The sequence below is a fragment of the Oncorhynchus nerka genome, unplaced genomic scaffold (assembly GCF_034236695.1).
Source record: "Oncorhynchus nerka isolate Pitt River unplaced genomic scaffold, Oner_Uvic_2.0 unplaced_scaffold_408, whole genome shotgun sequence".
NCBI classification, from domain to species: Eukaryota; Metazoa; Chordata; class Actinopteri; order Salmoniformes; family Salmonidae; genus Oncorhynchus; species Oncorhynchus nerka.
In genome coordinates this window covers 277,080-295,992 of record NW_027040491.1, presented here as the reverse complement: position 1 = coordinate 295,992, position 18,913 = coordinate 277,080, and the positions used below count along the sequence as shown (strand labels likewise).

General features: G+C 49.6%; 1 protein-coding gene across 1 annotated transcript in view; it reads left to right on the top strand.

Annotated features, from left to right (window-relative positions):
- LOC135571276 (voltage-dependent T-type calcium channel subunit alpha-1H-like) overlaps positions 1-18,913 on the top strand; it is a 156,969-nt gene that overhangs the window by 60,992 nt on the left and 77,064 nt on the right. The window contains 4 exon segments of the mRNA XM_065017060.1: positions 1-21; positions 1,573-1,870; positions 13,781-13,873; positions 17,188-17,426. The exon segment at positions 1-21 is cut by the window's left edge and continues 139 nt beyond it. Of these exon segments, the coding sequence (XP_064873132.1) occupies positions 1-21; positions 1,573-1,870; positions 13,781-13,873; positions 17,188-17,426 (651 nt within the window).

Below are 18,913 nucleotides of genomic sequence, written 5' to 3'. Positions count from 1 at the left end.
CATGGGAGAAGACTTCAGAACGTGAGTCTCGCTCTCTCTCTCTCTCTGTGTCTCTCTCTCTGTCTCTCTCTCTCTCTGTCTCTCTCTCTCTCTGTCTCTCTCTCTCTCTCTCTCTCTCTGTCTCTCTCTCTCTCTCTCTCTCTGTCTCTCTCTCTGTCTCTCTCTCTCTCTCTGTCTCAGTCTGTGTTGTCCAGGGGGTAGTGTGTATAATGTGATGTGAGGTGACAGTTAGCTGTTGCCCGTAGCGATGGCCTTTCTGACGGTGACAACGTGTAAACTGCACATCTCACCCACGTACTGACACAACACAACAGCGCTGCACACACACACACACACACACACACGGACAGATGTGCACACACAGACGAGTGTGTGTGGATTAAATCAGTGGCTTAAGAGAGAGCAGTAGATAGATGCCAGGCCTACACACACACACACACACACACACACACACACACACACACACACACACACACACACACACACACAGAAATATCCACGGGGATGTAAGTTTACAACACATAGCGGAACTTCCAGATTCTCTCGGTCAGGAAGCTTTCCAGAACAAAACCTACCGTTTGATTTAATGGAACAAAGTGTCCCGTGTGTGTGTGTGTGTGTGTGTGTGTGTGTGTGTGTGTGTGTGTGTGTGTAGTCCTGGCGTTTGCTGGCTAATATCACTCTAAAGCCACTGACCGACTCAACACACTCTCTCTTTGTCTTCCTATGTAGTCTCTATAACCTCTGTATTCCTATGTAGTCTCTATAACCTCTGTCTTCCTATGTAGTCTCTATAACCCCTTTCTTCCTATGTAGTCTCTATAACCTCTGTCTTCCTATGTAGTCTCTATAACCTCTGTCTTCCTTTGTAGTCTCTATAACCTTTGTCTTCCTATGTAGTCTCTATAAACCCTGTCTTCCTATGTAGTCTCTATAACCTCTGTTTTCCTATGTAGTCTCTATAACCTTTGTCTTCCTATATAGGCTCTATAGCCTCTGTCTCCCTATATAGGCTCGATAACCTCTGTCTTCCTATGTAGGCTCTATAACCTCTGTCTCCCTATGTAGGCTCTATAAACTCTGGCTTCCTATGTAGTCTCTATAACCTCTGTCTTCCTATATAGGCTATTTAACCTCTGTATGTCTATGTAGTCTCCATAACCTCTGTCTTCCTATATAGGCTCTATAACCTCTGTATGTCTATGTAGGCTCTATAGCCTCTGTCTCCCTATATAAGCTCTATAACCTCTGTCTCCCTATATAGGCTCTATAACCTCTTTCTTCCTATGTAGTCTCTATAACCTCTGTATGTCTATGTAGGCTCTATAGCCTCTGTCTCCCTATATAGGCTCTAAAGCCTCTGTCTTCCTATGTAGTCTCTATAACCTCTGTCTTCCTATATAGGCTATTTAACCTCTGTATGTCTATGTAGTCTCCATAACCTCTGTCTTCCTATATAGGCTCTATAACCTCTGTATGTCTATGTAGTCTCTATAATCTCAGGCTTCCTATGTAGTCTCTATAACCTCTGTATGTCTATGTAGTCTCTATAATCTCTGTGTTCCTATATAGGCTCTATAACCTGTCATTGAGTGTGTACTACCAGCCGGAGGAGAGCGAGGAGGACCCCTTCATCTGCTCAGCAATTCGGGAGAACGGAATGTTGCGTTGCCATGACGTCCCGCCCTACAGCGAGGGAGGGGCCGAGTGCTCGCTGCCCGCGCCCTCTCTTGACGGGGAGGGCGGGGCAAGAGACGGCTGTGTGAACTGGAACCAGTACTATAACGTCTGTCGGCCCGGCAACGTCAACCCTCACAAAGGAGCGGTGAACTTTGACAACATAGCCTACGCATGGATAGCCATATTCCAGGTAGGACTGTACACACACAGCATAGCCTAGCATAGCCTAGCATGGATAGCCATCTTCCAGGTAGGACTGTACACACACAGCATAGCCTAGCATAGCCTAGCATGGATAAACATATTCCAGGTAGGACTGTACACACACAGCATAGCCTAGCATAGCCTAGCATGGATAGCCATCTTCCAGGTAGGACTGTACACACACAGCATAGCCTAGCATGGATAGCCATCTTCCAGGTAGGACTGTACACACACAGCATAGCCTAGCATAGCCTAGCATGGATAGCAATCTTCCAGGTAGGACTGTACACACACAGCATAGCCTAGCATAGCCTAGCATGGATAGCCATCTTCCAGGTAGGACTGTACACACACAGCATAGCCTAGCATAGCCTAGCATGGATAACCTCATCGATCAGAGCCAGGTATATACCCAGCTATAGCATGGATAACCTCATCACTCAGAGCCAGGTATATACCCAGCCTAGCATGGGTAACCTCATCACTCAGAGCCAGGTAAATACCCAGCTATAGCCTAGCATGGATAACCTCATCACTCAGAGCCAGGTATATACCCAGCCTAGCATGGGTAACCTCATCACTCAGAGCCAGGTATATACCCAGCCTAGCATGGATAACCTCATCACTCAGAGCCAGGTATATACCCAGCCTAGCATGGATAACCTCATCACTCAGAGCCAGGTATATACCCAGCTATAGCCTAGCATGGATAACCTCATCACTCAGAACCAGGTATATCCCCAGCTATAGCCTAGCATGGGTAACCTCATCACTCAGAGCCAGGTATATACCCAGCTATAGCCTAGCATGGGTAACCTCATCACTCAGAGCCATGTATATACCCAGCTATAGCCTAGCATGGATAAACTCATCACTTAGAGCCAGGTATATACCCAGCCTAGCATGGATAACCTCACCACTCAGAGCCAGGTATATACCCAGCTATAGCCTAGCATGGGTAACCTCATCACTCAGAGCCAGGTATATACCCAGCTATAGCCTAGCATGGATAACCTCATCACTCAGAGCCAGGTATATACCCAGCCTAGCATGGGTAACATCATCACTCAGAGACAGGTATATACCCAGCTATAGCCTAGCATGGGTAGGGGGGTTGAGGAATGACTGAAGGGGTCGTTTCGACAGGGATAAGGGGGGTTGAGGAGTGACTGAAGGGGTCGTATCAACAGGGATAAGGGGGTTGAGGAGTGACTGAAGGGTCGTTTCAACAGGGATAAGGGGGTTGAGGAGTGACTGAAGGGGTCGTTTCAACAGGGATAAGGGGGTTGAGGAGTGACTGAAGGGTCGTTTCAACAGGGATAAGGGGGTTGATGTGTGACTGAAGGGGTCGTTTCAACAGAGATAAGGGGGTTGAGGAGTGACTGAAGGGGTCGTTTCAACAGGGATAAGGGGGTTGAGGAGTGACTGAAGGGGTCGTTTCAACGGGGATAAGGGGGTTGAGGAGTGACTGAAGGGGTCGTTTCAACAGGGATAAGGGGGTTGAGGAGTGACTGAAGGGGTCGTTTCAACGGGGATAAGGGGGTTGAGGAGTGACTGAAGGGGTCGTTTCGACAGGGATAAGGGGGTTGAGGAGTGACTGAAGGGGTCGTTTCGACAGGGATAAGGGGGTTGAGGAGTGACTGCATGGGTCGTTTCAACAGAGATAAGGGGGTTGAGGAGTGACTGAAGGGGTCATTTCAACAGAGATAAGGGGGTTGAGGAGTGACTGCAGGGTCGTTTCAACAGAGATAAGGGGGTTGAGGAGTGACTGAAGGGTCGTTTCAACAGAGATAAGGGGGTTGAGGAGTGACTGAAGGGGTCATGTCAACAGGGATAAGGTGGGTTGAGGAGTGACTGAAGGGGTCGTTTCAACAGGGATAAGGGGGTTGAGGAGTGACTGAAGGGGTTGTGGGTTGAGGAGTGACTGAAGGGGTCGTTTCAACGGGGATAAGGGGGTTGAGGAGTGACTGAAGGGGTCGTTTCAACAGGGATAAGGGGGGTTGAGGAGTGACTGAAGGGGTCGTATCAACAGGGATAAGGGGGGTTGAGGAGTGACTGAAGGGGTCGTTTCGACAGGGATAAGGGGGTTTGAGGAGTGACTGAAGGGGTCGTATCAACAGGGATAAGGGAGGTTGAGGAGTGACTGAAGGGGTCGTTTCATCGGGGATAAGGGGGTTGAGGAGTGACTGAAGGGGTCGTTTCAACAGGGATAAGGGGGTTGAGGAGTGACTGAAGGGTCGTATCAACAGGGATAAGGGGGTTGAGGAGTGACTGAAGGGGTCGTTTCGACAGGGATAAGGGGGTTGAGGAGTGATTGAAGGGTCATTTCAACAGGGATAAGGGGGTTGAGGAGTGACTGAAGGGGTCGTTTCAACAGGGATAAGGGGGTTGAGGAGTGACTGAAGGGGTAGTTTCAACAGGGATAAGGGGGTTGAGGAGTGACTAAAGGGGTCGTTTCAACAGGGATAAGGGGGTTGAGGTGTGACTGAAGGGGTCGTATCAACAGGGATAAGGGGGTTGGGGATTGACTGAAGGGGTCGTTTCAACAGAGATAAGGGGGTTGAGGAGTGACTGAAGGGGTCGTTTCAACAGAGATAAGGGGGTTGAGGAGTGACTGAATGGGTCGTTTCAACAGGGATAAGGGGGTTGAGGAGTGACTGAAGGGTCGTTTCAACAGGGATAAGGGGGTTGAGGAGTGACTGAAGGGGTCGTTTCAACGGGGATAAGGGGGTTGAGGAGTGACTGAAGGGGGTGTTTCAACAGGGATACGGGGGGTTGAGGAGTGACTGAAGGGTCGTTTCAACAGGGATAAGGGGGTTGAGGTGTGACTGAAGGGGTCGTTTCAACAGAGATAAGGGGGGTTGAGGAGTGACTGCGGGGGTTGTTTCGACAGGGATAAGGGGGTTGAGGAGTGACTGAAGGGGTCGTTTCAACAGGGATAAAGGGGGGTTGAGGAGTGACTGAAGGGGTCGTGGGTTGAGGTGTGACTGAAGGGGTCGTTTCAACAAGGATAAGGGGGTTGAGGAGTGACTGAAGGGGTCGTTTCAACAGGGATAAGGGGGTTGAGGAGTGACTGCAGGGGTCGTTTCAACAGGGATAAGGGGGTTGAGGAGTGACTGAAGGGGGTCGTTTCAACAGGGATAAGGGGGTTGAGGTGTGACTGAAGGGTCGTTTCAACAGGGATAAGGGGGTTGAGGAGTGACTGAAGGGGTAGTTTCAACAGAGATAAGGGGGTTGAGGAGTGACTGAAGGGGTCGTTTCAACAGAGATAAGGGGGTTGAGGAGTGACTGAAGGGGTAGTTTCAACAGAGATAAGGGGGTTGAGGAGTGACTGAAGGGGTCGTTTCAAAAGAGATAAGGGGGTTGAGGAGTGACTGAAGGGGTCGTTTCAACAGGGATAAGGGGGTTGAGGAGTGACTGAAGGGTCGTTTCATCGGGGATAAGGGGGTTGAGGAGTGACTGAAGTGGTCGTTTCATCGGGGATAAGGGGGTTGAGGTGTGACAAGGGGTCGTATCAACAGGGATAAGGGGGTTGAGGAGTGACTGAGGGGTCGTTTCCACAGGGATAAGGGGGTTGAGGAGTGACTGAAGGGGTCGTTTCAACAGGGATAAGGGGGTTGAGGAGTGACTGAAGGGGTCGTTTCAACAGAGATAAGGGGGTTGAGGAGTGACTGAAGGGGTCGTTTCAACAGGGATAAGGGGGTTGAGGAGTGACTGAAGGGGTCGTTTCAACAGGGATAAGGGGGTTGAGGAGTGACTGAAGGGTCGTTTCATCGGGGATAAGGGGGTTGAGGAGTGACTGAAGTGGTCGTTTCATCAGGGATAAGGGGGTTGAGGTGTGACAAGGGGATCAACAGGGATAAGGGGGTTGAGGAGTGACTGAGGGGTCGTTTCAACAGGGATAAGGGGGTTGAGGAGTGACTGAAGGGGTCGTTTCAACAGGGATAAGGGGGTTGATGAGTGACTGAAGGGGTTGTTTCAACAGGGATAAGGGGGTTGAGGAGTGACTGAAGGGGTCGTATCAACAGGGATAAGGGGGTTGAGGAGTGACTGAAGGGGTCGTGTCAACAGGGATAAGGGGGGTTGAGGAGTGACTGAAGGGGTCATGTCAACAGGGATAAGGGGGTTGAGGAGTGACTGAAGGGGTTGTTTCGACAGGGATAAGGGGGTTGAGGAGTGACTGAAGGGGTCGTTTCAACAGGGATAAGGGGGTTGAGGAGTGACTGAAGGGGTCGTTTCAACAGGGATAAGGGGGTTGAGGTGTGACTGAAGGGGTCGTTTCAACAGAGATAAGGGGGTTGAGGAGTGACTGAAGGGGTCGTTTCAACAGGGATAAGGGGGTTGAGGAGTGACTGAAGGGGTCGTTTCAACAGGGATAAGGGGGTTGAGGAGTGACTGAAGGGGTCGTTTCAACAGGGATAAGGGGGTTGAGGAGTGACTGAAGGGGTCGTTTCAACGGGGATAAGGGGGTTGAGGAGTGACTGAAGGGTCGTTTCAACAGGGATAAGGGGGTTGAGGAGTGACTGAAGGGTCGTTTCAACAGGGATAAGGGGGTTGAGGAGTGACTGAAGGGGTCGTTTCAACAGAGATAAGGGGGTTGAGGAGTGACTGAAGGGGTCGTTTCAACAGAGATAAGGGGGTTGAGGAGTGACTGAAGGGGTCGTTTCAACAGAGATAAGGGGGTTGAGGAGTGACTGAAGGGGTCGTTTCAACAGAGATAAGGGGGGTTGAGGAGTGACTGAAGGGGTCATGTCAACAGGGATAAGGGGGGTTGAGGAGTGACTGAAGGGGTCGTTTCAACAGGGATAAGGGGGTTGAGGAGTGACTGAAGGGGTCGTGGGTTGAGGAGTGACTGAAGGGGTCGTTTCAACGGGGATAAGGGGGTTGAGGAGTGACTGAAGGGGTCGTTTCAACAGGGATAAGGGGGTTGAGGAGTGACTGAAGGGGTCGTATCAACAGGGATAAGGGGGTTGAGGAGTGACTGAAGGGGTCGTTTGACAGGGATAAGGGGGTTGAGGAGTGACTGAAGGGTCGTATCAACAGGGATAAGGGAGGTTGAGGAGTGACTGAAGGGGTCGTTTCATCGGGGATAAGGGGGTTGAGGAGTGACTGAAGGGGTCGTTTCAACAGGGATAAGGGGGTTGAGGAGTGACTGAAGGGGTCGTATCAACAGGGATAAGGGGGTTGAGGAGTGACTGAAGGGGTCGTTTCGACAGGGATAAGGGGGTTGAGGAGTGACTGAAGGGGTCATTTCAACAGGGATAAGGGGGGGGGGTTGAGGAGTGATTGAAGGAGTCGTTTCAACAGGGATAAGGGGGGGGTTGAGGAGTGACTGAAGGGGTAGTTTCAACAGGGATAAGGGGGTTGAGGAGTGACTAAAGGGGTCGTTTCAACAGGGATAAGGGGGTTGAGGAGTGACTGAAGGGGTCGTATCAACAGGGATAAGGGGGTTGGGGATTGACTGAAGGGGTTGTTTCAACCGGGATAAGGGGGTTGAGGAGTGACTGAAGGGGGTGTTTCAACAGGGATACGGTGGGGGTTGAGGAGTGACTGAAGGGGTCGTTTCAACAGGGATAAGGGGGTTGAGGTGTGACTGAAGGGGTCGTTTCAACAGAGATAAGGGGGTTGAGGAGTGACTGGAGGAGTGACTGGGGTTGTTTCGACAGGGATAAGGGGGTTGAGGAGTGACTGAAGGGGTCGTTTCAACAGGGATAAAGGGGGTTGAGGATTGACTGAAGGGGTCAGGGTAAGGGGGTTGAGGTGTGACTGAAGGGGTCATTTCAACAAGGATAAGGGGGTTGAGGAGTGACTGAAGGGGTCGTTTCAAAGGGATAAGGGGGTTGAGGAGTGACTGCAGGGGTCGTTTCAACAGGGATAAGGGGGTTGAGGAGTGACTGAAGGGGTCGTTTCAACAGGGATAAGGGGGTTGAGGAGTGACTGAAGGGGTCGTTTCAACAGGGATAAGGGGGTTGAGGAGTGACTGAAGGGGTCGTTTCAACAGGGATAAGGGGGTTGAGGAGTGACTGAAGGGGTCGTTTCAACAGAGATAAGGGGGTTGAGGAGTGACTGAAGGGGTCGTTTCAACAGGGATAAGGGGGTTGAGGAGTGACTGAAGGGGTCGTTTCAACAGGGATAAGGGGGTTGAGGAGTGACTGAAGGGGTCAGGGATAAGGGGGGTTCATCGGGGATAAGGGGGTTGAGGAGTGACTGAAGTGGTCGTTTCATCGATCAACAGGGATAAGGGGGTTGAGGAGTGACTGATAAGGGGGGGGTCGTATCAACAGGGATAAGGGGGTTGAGGAGTGACTGAGGGGTCGTTTCAACAGGGATAAGGGGGGGGGTTGAGGAGTGACTGATGGGGTCGTTTCAACAGGGATAAGGGGGTTGAGGAGTGACTGAAGGGGTCGTTTCAACAGGGATAAGGGGGTTGAGGAGTGACTGAAGGGGTCGTTTCAACAGGGATAAGGGGGTTGAGGAGTGACTGAAGGGGTCGTTTCAACAGGGATAAGGGGGTTGAGGAGTGACTGAAGGGGTCGTTTCAACAGGGATAAGGGGGTTGAGGTGTGACAAGGGGTCGTATCAACAGGGATAAGGGGGGTTGAGGAGTGACTGAAGGGGTCGTTTCAACAGGGATAAGGGGGTTGAGGAGTGACTGAAGGGGTCGTTTCAACAGGGATAGGGGGGGGTTGAGGAGTGACTGAAGGGGTTGTTTCAACAGGGATAAGGGGGGTTGAGGAGTGACTGAAGGGGTCGTTCAACAGGGATAAGGGGGTTGAGGAGTGACTGAAGGGTCGTGTCAACATGGATAAGGGGGTTGAGGAGTGACTGAAGGGGTCGTATCAACAGGGATAAGGGGGTTGAGGAGTGACTGAAGGGGTCGTTTCAACAGGGATAAGGGGGTTGAGGAGTGACTGAAGGGGTCGTATCAACAGGGGGTTGAGGGGATAAGTTTCAACAGGGATAAGGTTGAGGAGTGACTGAAGGGGTCGTTTCAACAGGGATAAGGGGGGGTTGAGGAGTGACTGAAGGGGTCGTTTCAACAGGGATAAGGGGGTTGAGGAGTGACTGAAGGGGTCGTATCAACAGGGATAAGGGGGTTGAGGAGTGACTGAAGGGGTCGTTTCGACAGGGATAAGGGGGTTGAGGTGTGACTGAAGGGGTCGTATCAACAGGGATAAGGGGGTTGGGGATTGACTGAAGGGGTTGTTTCAACCGGGATAAGGGGGTTGAGGAGTGACTGAAGGGGTGTTTCAACAGGGATACGGTGGGGGTTGAGGAGTGACTGAAGGGGTCGTTTCAACAGGGATAAGGGGCGTTGAGGTGTGACTGAAGGGGTCGTTTCAACAGAGATAAGGGGGTTGAGGAGTGACTGAAGGGGTCGTTTCAACAGGGATAAGGGGGTTGAGGAGTGACTGAAGGGGTCGTATCAACAGGGATAAGGGAGGTTGAGGAGTGACTGAAGGGGTCGTTTCATCGGGGATAAGGGGGTTGAGGAGTGACTGAAGGGGTCGTTTCAACAGGGATAAGGGGGTTGAGGAGTGACTGAAGGGGTCGTATCAACAGGGATAAGGGGGTTGAGGAGTGACTGAAGGGGTCGTTTCAACAGGGATAAGGGGGTTGAGGAGTGACTGAAGGGGTCATTTCAACAGGGATAAGGGGGTTGAGGAGTGACTGAAGGGTCGTTTCAACAGGGATAAGGGGGTTGAGGAGTGACTGAAGGGGTAGTTTCAACAGGGATAAGGGGGTTGAGGAGTGACTGAAGGGGTCGTATCAACAGGGATAAGGGGGTTGAGGAGTGACTGAGGGGGTCGTTTCAACAGGGATAAGGGGGTTGAGGAGTGACTGAAGGGGTCGTTTCAACAGGGATAAGGGGGTTGAGGAGTGACTGAAGGGGTTGTTTCAACAGGGATAAGGGGGTTGAGGAGTGACTGAAGGGGTCGTTTCAACAGGGATAAGGGGGTTGAGGAGTGTTTCAACAGGGATGAGGGGACTGAAGGGGTCGTTTCAACAGGGATAAGGGGGTTGAGGAGTGACTGAAGGGGTCGTTTCAGGGATAACAGGGGATAAGGGGGTTGAGGAGTTGACTGAAGGGGTCGTTTCAACAGGGATAAGGGGGTTGAGGAGTGACTGAAGGGGTCGTTTCAACAGGGATAAGGGGGTTGAGGAGTGACTGAAGGGGTCGTTTCAACAGGGATAAGGGGGGTTGAGGAGTGACTGAAGGGGTCGTTTCAACAGGGATAAGGGGGATTGAGGAGTGACTGAAGGGGTCGTTTCAACAGGGATAAGGGGGTTGAGGAGTGACTGAAGGGGTCGTTTCAACAGGGATAGGGGGTTGAGGAGTGACTGAAGGGTCGTTTCAACAGGGATAAGGGGGTTGAGGAGTGACTGAAGGGGTCGTTTCAACAGGGATAAGGGGGTTGAGGAGTGACTGAAGGGGTCGTTTCAACAGGGATAAGGGGGTTGAGGAGTGACTGAAGGGGTCGTTTCAACAGGGATAAGGGGGTTGAGGAGTGACTGAAGGGTCGTTTCAACAGGGATAAGGGGGTTGAGGAGTGACTGAAGGGGTCGTTTCAACAGGGATAAGGGGGTTGAGGAGTGACTGAAGGGGTCGTTTCAACAGGGATAAGGGGGTTGAGGAGTGACTGAAGGGGTCGTTTCAACAGGGATAAGGGGGTTGAGGAGTGACTCAACAGGGAAGGGGTTCTGAAGGGGTTTCAACAGGGATAAGGGGGTTGAGGAGTGACTGAAGGGTCATTTCAACAGGGATAAGGGGGTTGGGGAGTGACTGAAGGGGTCGTTTCAACAGGGATAAGGGGGTTGAGGAGTGACTGAAGGGGTGTTTCAACAGGGATAAGGGGGTTGAGGAGTGACTGAAGGGGTCGTTTCAACAGGGATAAGGGGGTTGAGGAGTGACTGAAGGGGTCGTTTCAACAGGATAAGGGGGTTGAGGAGTGACTGAAGGGGTCGTTTCAACAGGGATAAGGGGGGTTGAGGAGTGACTGAAGGGGTCGTTTCAACAGGGATAAGGGGGTTGAGGAGTGACTGAAGGGTCAACAGGGATAAAGGGGTTTGACTGAAGGGTCGTTTCAACGGGGGATAAGGGGGTTGAGGAGTGACTGAAGGGGTGTTTCAACAGGGATAAGGGGGTTGAGGAGTGACTGAAGGGGTCGTTTCAACAGGGATAAGGGGGTTGAGGAGTGACTGAAGGGGTCGTTTCAACAGGGATAAGGGGGTTGAGGAGTGACTGAAGGGGTTTCAACAGGGATAAGGGGGTTGAGGAGTGACTGAAGGGTCGTTTCAACAGGGATAAGGGGGTTGAGGAGTGACTGAAGGGGGTTTCAACAGGGATAAGGGGGTTGAGGAGTGACTGAAGGGGTCGTTTCAACAGGGATAAGGGGGTTGAGGAGTGACTGAAGGGGTCGTTTCAACAGGGATAAGGGGGTTGAGGAGTGACTGAAGGGGTCGTTTCAACAGGGATAAGGGGGTTGAGGAGACTGAAGGGGTGTTTCAACAGGGATAAGGGGGTTGAGGAGTGACTGAACAGGGTTTCAACAGGGATAAGGGGGTTGAGGAGTGACTGAAGGGGTCGTTTCAACAGGGATAAGGGGGTTGAGGAGTGACTGAAGGGGTCGTTTCAACAGGGATAAGGGGGTTGAGGAGTGACTGAAGGGGTCGTTTCAACAGGGATAAGGGGGTTGGAGTGACTGAAGGGGTCGTTTCAACAGGGATAAGGGGGTTGAGGAGTGACTGAAGGGGTCGTTTCAACAGGGATAAGGGGGTTGAGGAGTGACTGAAGGGGTCGTTTCAACAGGGATAAGGGGGTTGAGGAGTGACTGAAGGGGTCGTTTCAACAGGGATAAGGGGGTTGAGGAGTGACTGAAGGGGTCGTTTCAACAGGGATAAGGGGGTTGAGGAGTGACTGAAGGGGTCGTTTCAACAGGGATAAGGGGGTTGAGGAGTGACTGAAGGGGTCGTTTCAACAGGGATAAGGGGGGTTGAGGAGTGACTGAAGGGGTTGTTTCAACAGGGATAAGGGGGTTGAGGAGTGACTGAAGGGTCGTTTCAACAGGGATACAACAGGGATAAGGGGGTTGAGGAGTGACTGAAGGGGTCGTTTCAACAGGGATAAGGGGGTTGAGGAGTGACTGAAGGGGTCGTTTCAACAGGGATAAGGGGGTTGAGGAGTGACTGAAGGGGTCGTTTCAACAGGGATAAGGGGGTTGAGGAGTGACTGAAGGGGTTGTTTCAACAGGGATAAGGGGGGGTTGAGGAGTGACTGAAGGGGTCATTTCAACAGGGATAAGGGGGTTGAGGAGTGACTGAAGGGTGACTGAAGGGTTTCAACAGGGATAAGGGGGGTTGAGGAGTGACTGAAGGGGTCGTTTCAACAGGGATAAGGGGGTTGAGGAGTGACTGAAGAGTCATGTCAACAGACTAAGGGGGTTGAGGAGTCGTTTCAACAGGGATAAGGGGGTTGAGGAGTGACTGAAGGGGTCGTTTCAACAGGGATAAGGGGGTTGAGGAGTGACTGAAGGGTGACAGGGATAAGGGGGGTTGAGGAGTGACTGAAGGGGTCGTTTCAACAGGGATAAGGGGGTTGAGGAGTGACTGAAGGGGTCGTTTCAACAGGGATAAGGGGGTTGAGGAGTGACTGAAGGGGTCGTTTCAACAGGGATAAGGGGGTTGAGGAGTGACTGAAGGGGTCGTTTCAACAGGGATAAGGGGGTTGAGGAGTGACTGAAGGGGTCGTTTCAACAGGGATAAGGGGGTTGAGGAGTGACTGAAGGGGTCGTTTCAACAGGGATAAGGGGGTTGAGGAGTGACTGCAGGGGTCGTTTCAACAGGGGGGGGTTGAGGAGGACTGCAGGGGGTCAACAGGGATAAGGGGGGAGGAGTGACTGAAGGGATCGTTTCAACAGGGATAAGGGGGTTGAGGAGTGACTGAAGGGGTCGTTTCAACAGAGATAAGGGGGGCTGAGGAGTGACTGAAGGGGTCGTATCAACAGGGATAAGGGGGGTTGAGGAGTGACTGAAGGGGTCGTTTCAACAGAGATAAGAGGGGTTGAGGAGTGACTGAAGGGGTCGTTTCAACAGGGATAAGGGGGGTTGAGGAGTGACTGAAGGGGTTGTTTTCGACAGGGATAAGGGGGGTTGAGGAGTGACTGAAGGGGTCGTTTCAACAGGGATAAGGGGGTGGGGTTGAGGAGTGACTGAAGGGGTTGTTTTCGACAGGGATAAGGGGGGTTGAGGAGTGACTGCAGGATGTCTGTATGCTACCTTACAATTGGCTCAGTCCTCCCCCCCTCCTCTCCCCTGTGACTATTCCCCAGGTCGTTGTTGTAAATGAAAATGTGTTCTCAGTCAACTTACCTGGTAACATAAGGGTTAAACAAAAAATATGTTCCTGTGGTCTGTGTATTAGCAGGTCTCCTGAGTACTGCTTTCATGTCTCTATAACAATCCCCATCCTCTCTGTTTCTCTTTCTCTCCCTCTCTCCCCTTCCCTCTAACTCCCCCTCTCCCTCTCTCTCTGTCTCTCTCCTACCCCCTCTCCCGATCTCTCTCTACAATCTTTCCCTGTCTCACATCCTCTCTCTCTCTCTCTCTCTCTCTCTCTCTCTCCTCTCTCTCTCTCTCTCTCTCTCTCTCTCTCCTTCTCTCTCTCTCTCTCTCTCTCTCTCTCTCTCTCCTTCTCTCTCTCTCTCCCTCTCTCTCCTTCTCTCTCTCTCCTTCTCTCCCTCTCTATCCTTCTCTCTCTCTTTCTCTCTCTCTCTCTTTCTCTCTCTCTTTCTCTTTCTCTCTCTCTCTCTCTCTCTCTCTCTCTCTTTCTCTCTCCCCCCTCTCTCTCTCTCTCTCCCCTCCCTCTCCCCTCCATCTCCCTCCCCCCTCTCTCTAGGTGATAACCCTGGAAGGCTGGGTGGACATCATGTACTACGTTATGGATGCTCACTCCTTCTACAATTTTATATATTTTATATTCCTCATCATAGTGAGTATATATATATATTTTATACTGCTCATCGTAGTGAGTATATATATATGTTACACTGCTCGGCTATAGCCCTGTGGACTTTTCATCTCTCCTAGTTGATGCCTAGGCTTTAGTTCAGCAGGCTAATATAGAGGACTTGGGTTCAACCCCAGCCGTCTGTCCTCCTCTCCTTCTGCAGCTTGGCGGTGACCTAGTTTCTCTACAGCACTTTGAAGTAGGGTGGAGGAGGAAGAGGGTGCTTGTCAGGCAGAGTCTGAATCACACAGACGCCTATACAGAGTACAGTATAGAATCAGAGTTCAGTATAGAATCAGACAGACACTGATACACAGTACAGTATAGAATCAGAATACAATATAGAATCAGAGTACAGTATAGAATCAGAGTACAGTATAGAATCAGAGTACAGTATAGAATCAGAGTACAATATAGAATCAGAGTACAGTATAGAATCAGAGTACAGTATAGAATCAGACAGACACTGATATACAGTACAGTATAGAATCAGAGTACAGTATAGAATCAGAGTACAGTATAGAATCAGAGTTCAGTATAGAATCAGAGTACAGTATAGAATCAGACAGACACTGATATACAGTACAGTATAGAATCAGAGTACAGTATAGAATCAGAGTACAGTATAGAATCAGAGTTCAGTATAGAATCAGAGTTCAGTATAGAATCAGAGTACAGTATAGAATCAGAGTTCAGTATAGAATCAGAGTTCAGTATAGAATCAGAGTTCAGTATAGAATCAGAGTTCAGTATAGAATCAGAGTACAGTATAGAATCAGAGTTCAGTATAGAATCAGAGTACAGTATAGAATCAGAGTACAGTATAGAATCAGACTACAGTATAGAATCAGAATACAATATAGAATCAGAGTACAGTATAGAATCAGAGTACAGTATAGAATCAGAATACAATATAGAATCAGAGTACAGTATAGAATCAGAGATCAGTATAGAATCAGACAGACACTGATACACAGTACAGTATAGAATCAGAATACAATATAGAATCAGAGTACAGTATAGAATCAGAGTACAGTATAGAATCAGAATACAATATAGAATCAGAGTACAGTATAGAATCAGAGATCAGTATAGAATCAGACAGATACTGATACACAGTACAGTATAGAATCAGAATACAATATAGAATCAGAGTACAGTATAGAATCAGAGTACAGTATAGAATCAGAGTACAGTATAGAATCAGACTACAGTATAGAATCAGAGTACAGTATAGAATCAGAGATCAGTATAGAATCAGACTACAGAGTACAGTATAGAATCAGAATACAATATAGAATCAGAGTACAGTATAGAATCAGAGTTCAGTATAGAATCAGACTACAGTATAGAATCAGACAGACACTGATACAGACTACAGTATAGAATCAGTATAGAATCAGACTACAGTATAGAATCACTGAGTACAGTATAGAATCAGAGTACAGTATAGAATCAGAGAACAGTATAGAATCAGAGTACAGTATAGAATCAGACTACAGTATAGAATCAGAGTACAGTATAGAATCAGAGTACAGTATAGAATCAGACTACAGTATAGAATCAGACAGACACTGATACAGACTACAGTATAGAATCAGAGTACAGTATAGAATCAGAGAACAGTATAGAATCAGAGTACAGTATAGAATCAGACTACAGTATAGAATCAGACTACAGTATAGAATCAGAGTTCAGTATAGAATCAGACAGACACTGACACAGAGTACAGTATCTTCTTCTTCTTCTTGTGGATTGTGTATGCCGGTTGTCAACCAACTTTAAATTGCTCTACCACCACCAACTGGACTGGAGTGTGAACCTCAGTCCATCTTTCAATCACCCACGTGGGAATATGCTCCTAAACACCAAAACGAGGGGAGAGGCGGGACTTGCGTCACAAACAGAACCAAGTTGTATTTTAGCGCCTGGTTACGCAGAGGCTCGTTGACCACGCAAGCAGTTTAAATGAAACGATTGAATATCATGTATTTGTACTTTTTATTTTTTTTCCAACGCGAGCGTTACGCGCTAGTCTGCAGAGTGAGTCAGTTATTTCTGTCAAATTAACACAGTCCAGTACCTTACGTCATCCAACTGCTTGGTTTCAGTGATATAAAACCTTCAATTTTACTAAATGACGGAATGGGCCTTTATTAATAATGACCTGAAACTCTGTGACGGCTACTGGTTGTCCCACACTCTGTGTGTATGTTTCTGCTTGGCCCTGTGTCGGCTACTGGTTGTCCCACACTCTGTGTGTATGTTTCTGCTTGGCCCTGTGTCGGCTACTGGTTGTCCCACACTCTGTGTATGTTTCTGCTTGGCCCTGTGTCGGCTACTGGTTGTCCCACACTCTGTGTATGTTTCTGCTTGGCCCTGTGACTGTGGCTACTGGTTGTCCCACACTCTGTGTGTATGTTTCTGCTTGGCCCTGTGTCTACTGGTTGTCCCACTGGTTGTCCCACACTCTGTGTGTATGTTTCTGCTTGGCCCTGTGTCGGCTACTGGTTGTCCCACACTCTGTGTATGTTTCTGCTTGGCCCTGTGTCGGCTACTGGTTGTCCCACACTCTGTGTATGTTTCTGCTTGGCCCTGTGACGGCTACTGGTTGTCCCACACTCTGTGTATGTTTCTGCTTGGCCCTGTGTCGGCTACTCGTTGTCCCACACTCTGTGTATGTTTCTGCTTGGCCCTGTGACGGCTACTGGTTGTCCCACACTCTGTGTATGTTTCTGCTTGGCCCTGTGTCGGCTACTGGTTGTCCCACACTCTGTGTGTATGTTTCTGCTTGGCCCTGTGTGTCGGTGGGTTTCCCTATTTATGATTAGTGAAGTACGTCTCGCTGTAGTAGTTTTCCCATCGTCTAACTCTGTGTACGTTCTTGGTCGTCCCTCCCTCCCTCCCTCTCTCCCTCTCCCTCCCTCCCTCCCTCCCTCTCTCCCTCCCTCCCTCCCTCCCTCCCTCCTCTCTCTCTCTCTCTCTCTCTCTCTCTCTCTCTCTCTCTCCCTCCCTCCCTCCCTCCCTCCCTCCCTCCCTCCATCCTCCCTCCCTCCCCTCCCTCTCTCTCTCTCTCTCTCTCCCTCCCTCCCTCTCTCTCTCTCTCTCTCTCTCCCTCCCTCCCTCTCTCTCTCTATCTCTCTCTCTCCCTCCCCCCCCTCTCTCTCTCTCTCTCTCCCTCCCTCCCTCCCTCCCTCCCTCCCTCCCTCCCTCCCTCCCTCCCTCCCCCCTCTCCCCCTCTCTCTCTCTCTCTCTCTCTCTCCCTCCCTCCCTCCCTCCCTCCCTCTCTTCGTCAGGTGGGCTCTTTCTTCATGATCAACCTGTGCCTGGTAGTCATAGCGACCCAGTTTGCGGAGACGAAGCAGCGTGAGAACGCGTTGATGCGCGAGCAGCGAGCGCGTTACATGTCCAACGACAGTACTCTGGCCAGCTACAGCGAACCGGGATCCTGCTACGAAGAGATGCTGAGATACGTTTCACACCTCTACCGTAAACTGACCCGACGAGTACAACGCATGTACACAACCTGGCACAGGTAGGACGACGACGACGACAACAACAAATTCATTATTATTATTTCAACTTATTTTTTGAAAGTCTTTTTCAGTTTTCAAACATGTATTTACACAACTACCTATTATATACAGAGCCTTCGGAAAGTATTCAAACCCTTTGAATATTTACACATTTTTTGTTTAAATTACAGCCTTATTATAAAATGGATAAAAAAATAAAAAATCTGTTAGCAATCTACACACAATACCCCATAATGACATCACAATACCCCATAATGACATCACAATACCCCATAATGACATCACAATACCCCATAATGACATCACAATACTCCATAATGACATCACAATACCCCATAATGACATCACAATACCCCATAATGACATCACAATACCCCATAATGACATCACAATACCCCATATTGACATCACAATACCCCATAATTACATCACAATACCCCATAATGACGAAGCGAAAACAGGGTTTTTATACATTTTTGCAAATGTATTAAAGATTTTTTTTTAAACAGAAATACCTTATTTACATAAGTATTCAGACCCTTTTGCTATGAGACTTCAAATTGAGTTCAGGTGCTTCCTGTTTCCATTGATCGTCCTTGAGATGTTTCTGAAACTTGATTGGAGTCCACCTGTGGTAAATTCAGTTGATTGGACATGATTTGTAAAGGCACACACCTGTCTATATAAGGTCCCACAGTTGACAGTGCATGTCAAAGCAAAAACCAAGCCATGAAGTTAAAGGAATTGTCCATAGAGCTCCGAGACAGGATTGTGTCGAGGCTCAGATCAGGAGAAGAGTACCACAACATTTCTACAGCATTGAAGGTCCCCAAGAACACAGTGGCCTCCATCATTCTTAAATGGAACAAGTTTGGAACCACCAAGACTGTCCTAGCGCCGGCCTCCCGGCCAAACTGAGCAATCGGTGGAGAAGGGCCTTGGTCAGGGAGGTGACCAAGAACCCGATGGCCACTCTGACAGAGCTCCAGAGTTTCTCTGTGGAGATGGGAGAACCTTCCAGAAGGACAACCATCTCTGCAGCACTCCACCAATCAGGCCTTTATGGTAGAGTGGCCAGACGGAAGCCACTCCTCAGTAAAAGGCACATGACAGCCCACTTGGAGTTTGCAAAAAGGCAACTAAAGGACTCTCAGACCATGAGAAACAAGATTCTCTGGTTTGATGAAACCAAGATTGAACTCTATGGCCTGAATGCCAAGCGTCATGTCTGGAGGAAACCTGGCACCGTTTTTCAGCCGCAGGGAGACTAGTCAAGATCGAGGCAAAAATGAACGGAGCACAGAAACATCCTTGATGAAAACCCCTTCCAACAGGACAACAACCCTAAGCACTTAGCCAAGAAAACACAAGAGTGGCTTTGGAACAAGTTTCTGAATGTCCTTGAGTGGCCCGGCCTTGAACCCGATCTAACATCTCTGGAGAGACCTGAAAACAGCTGTGCAGCAACTCTCCCCATCCAACCTGA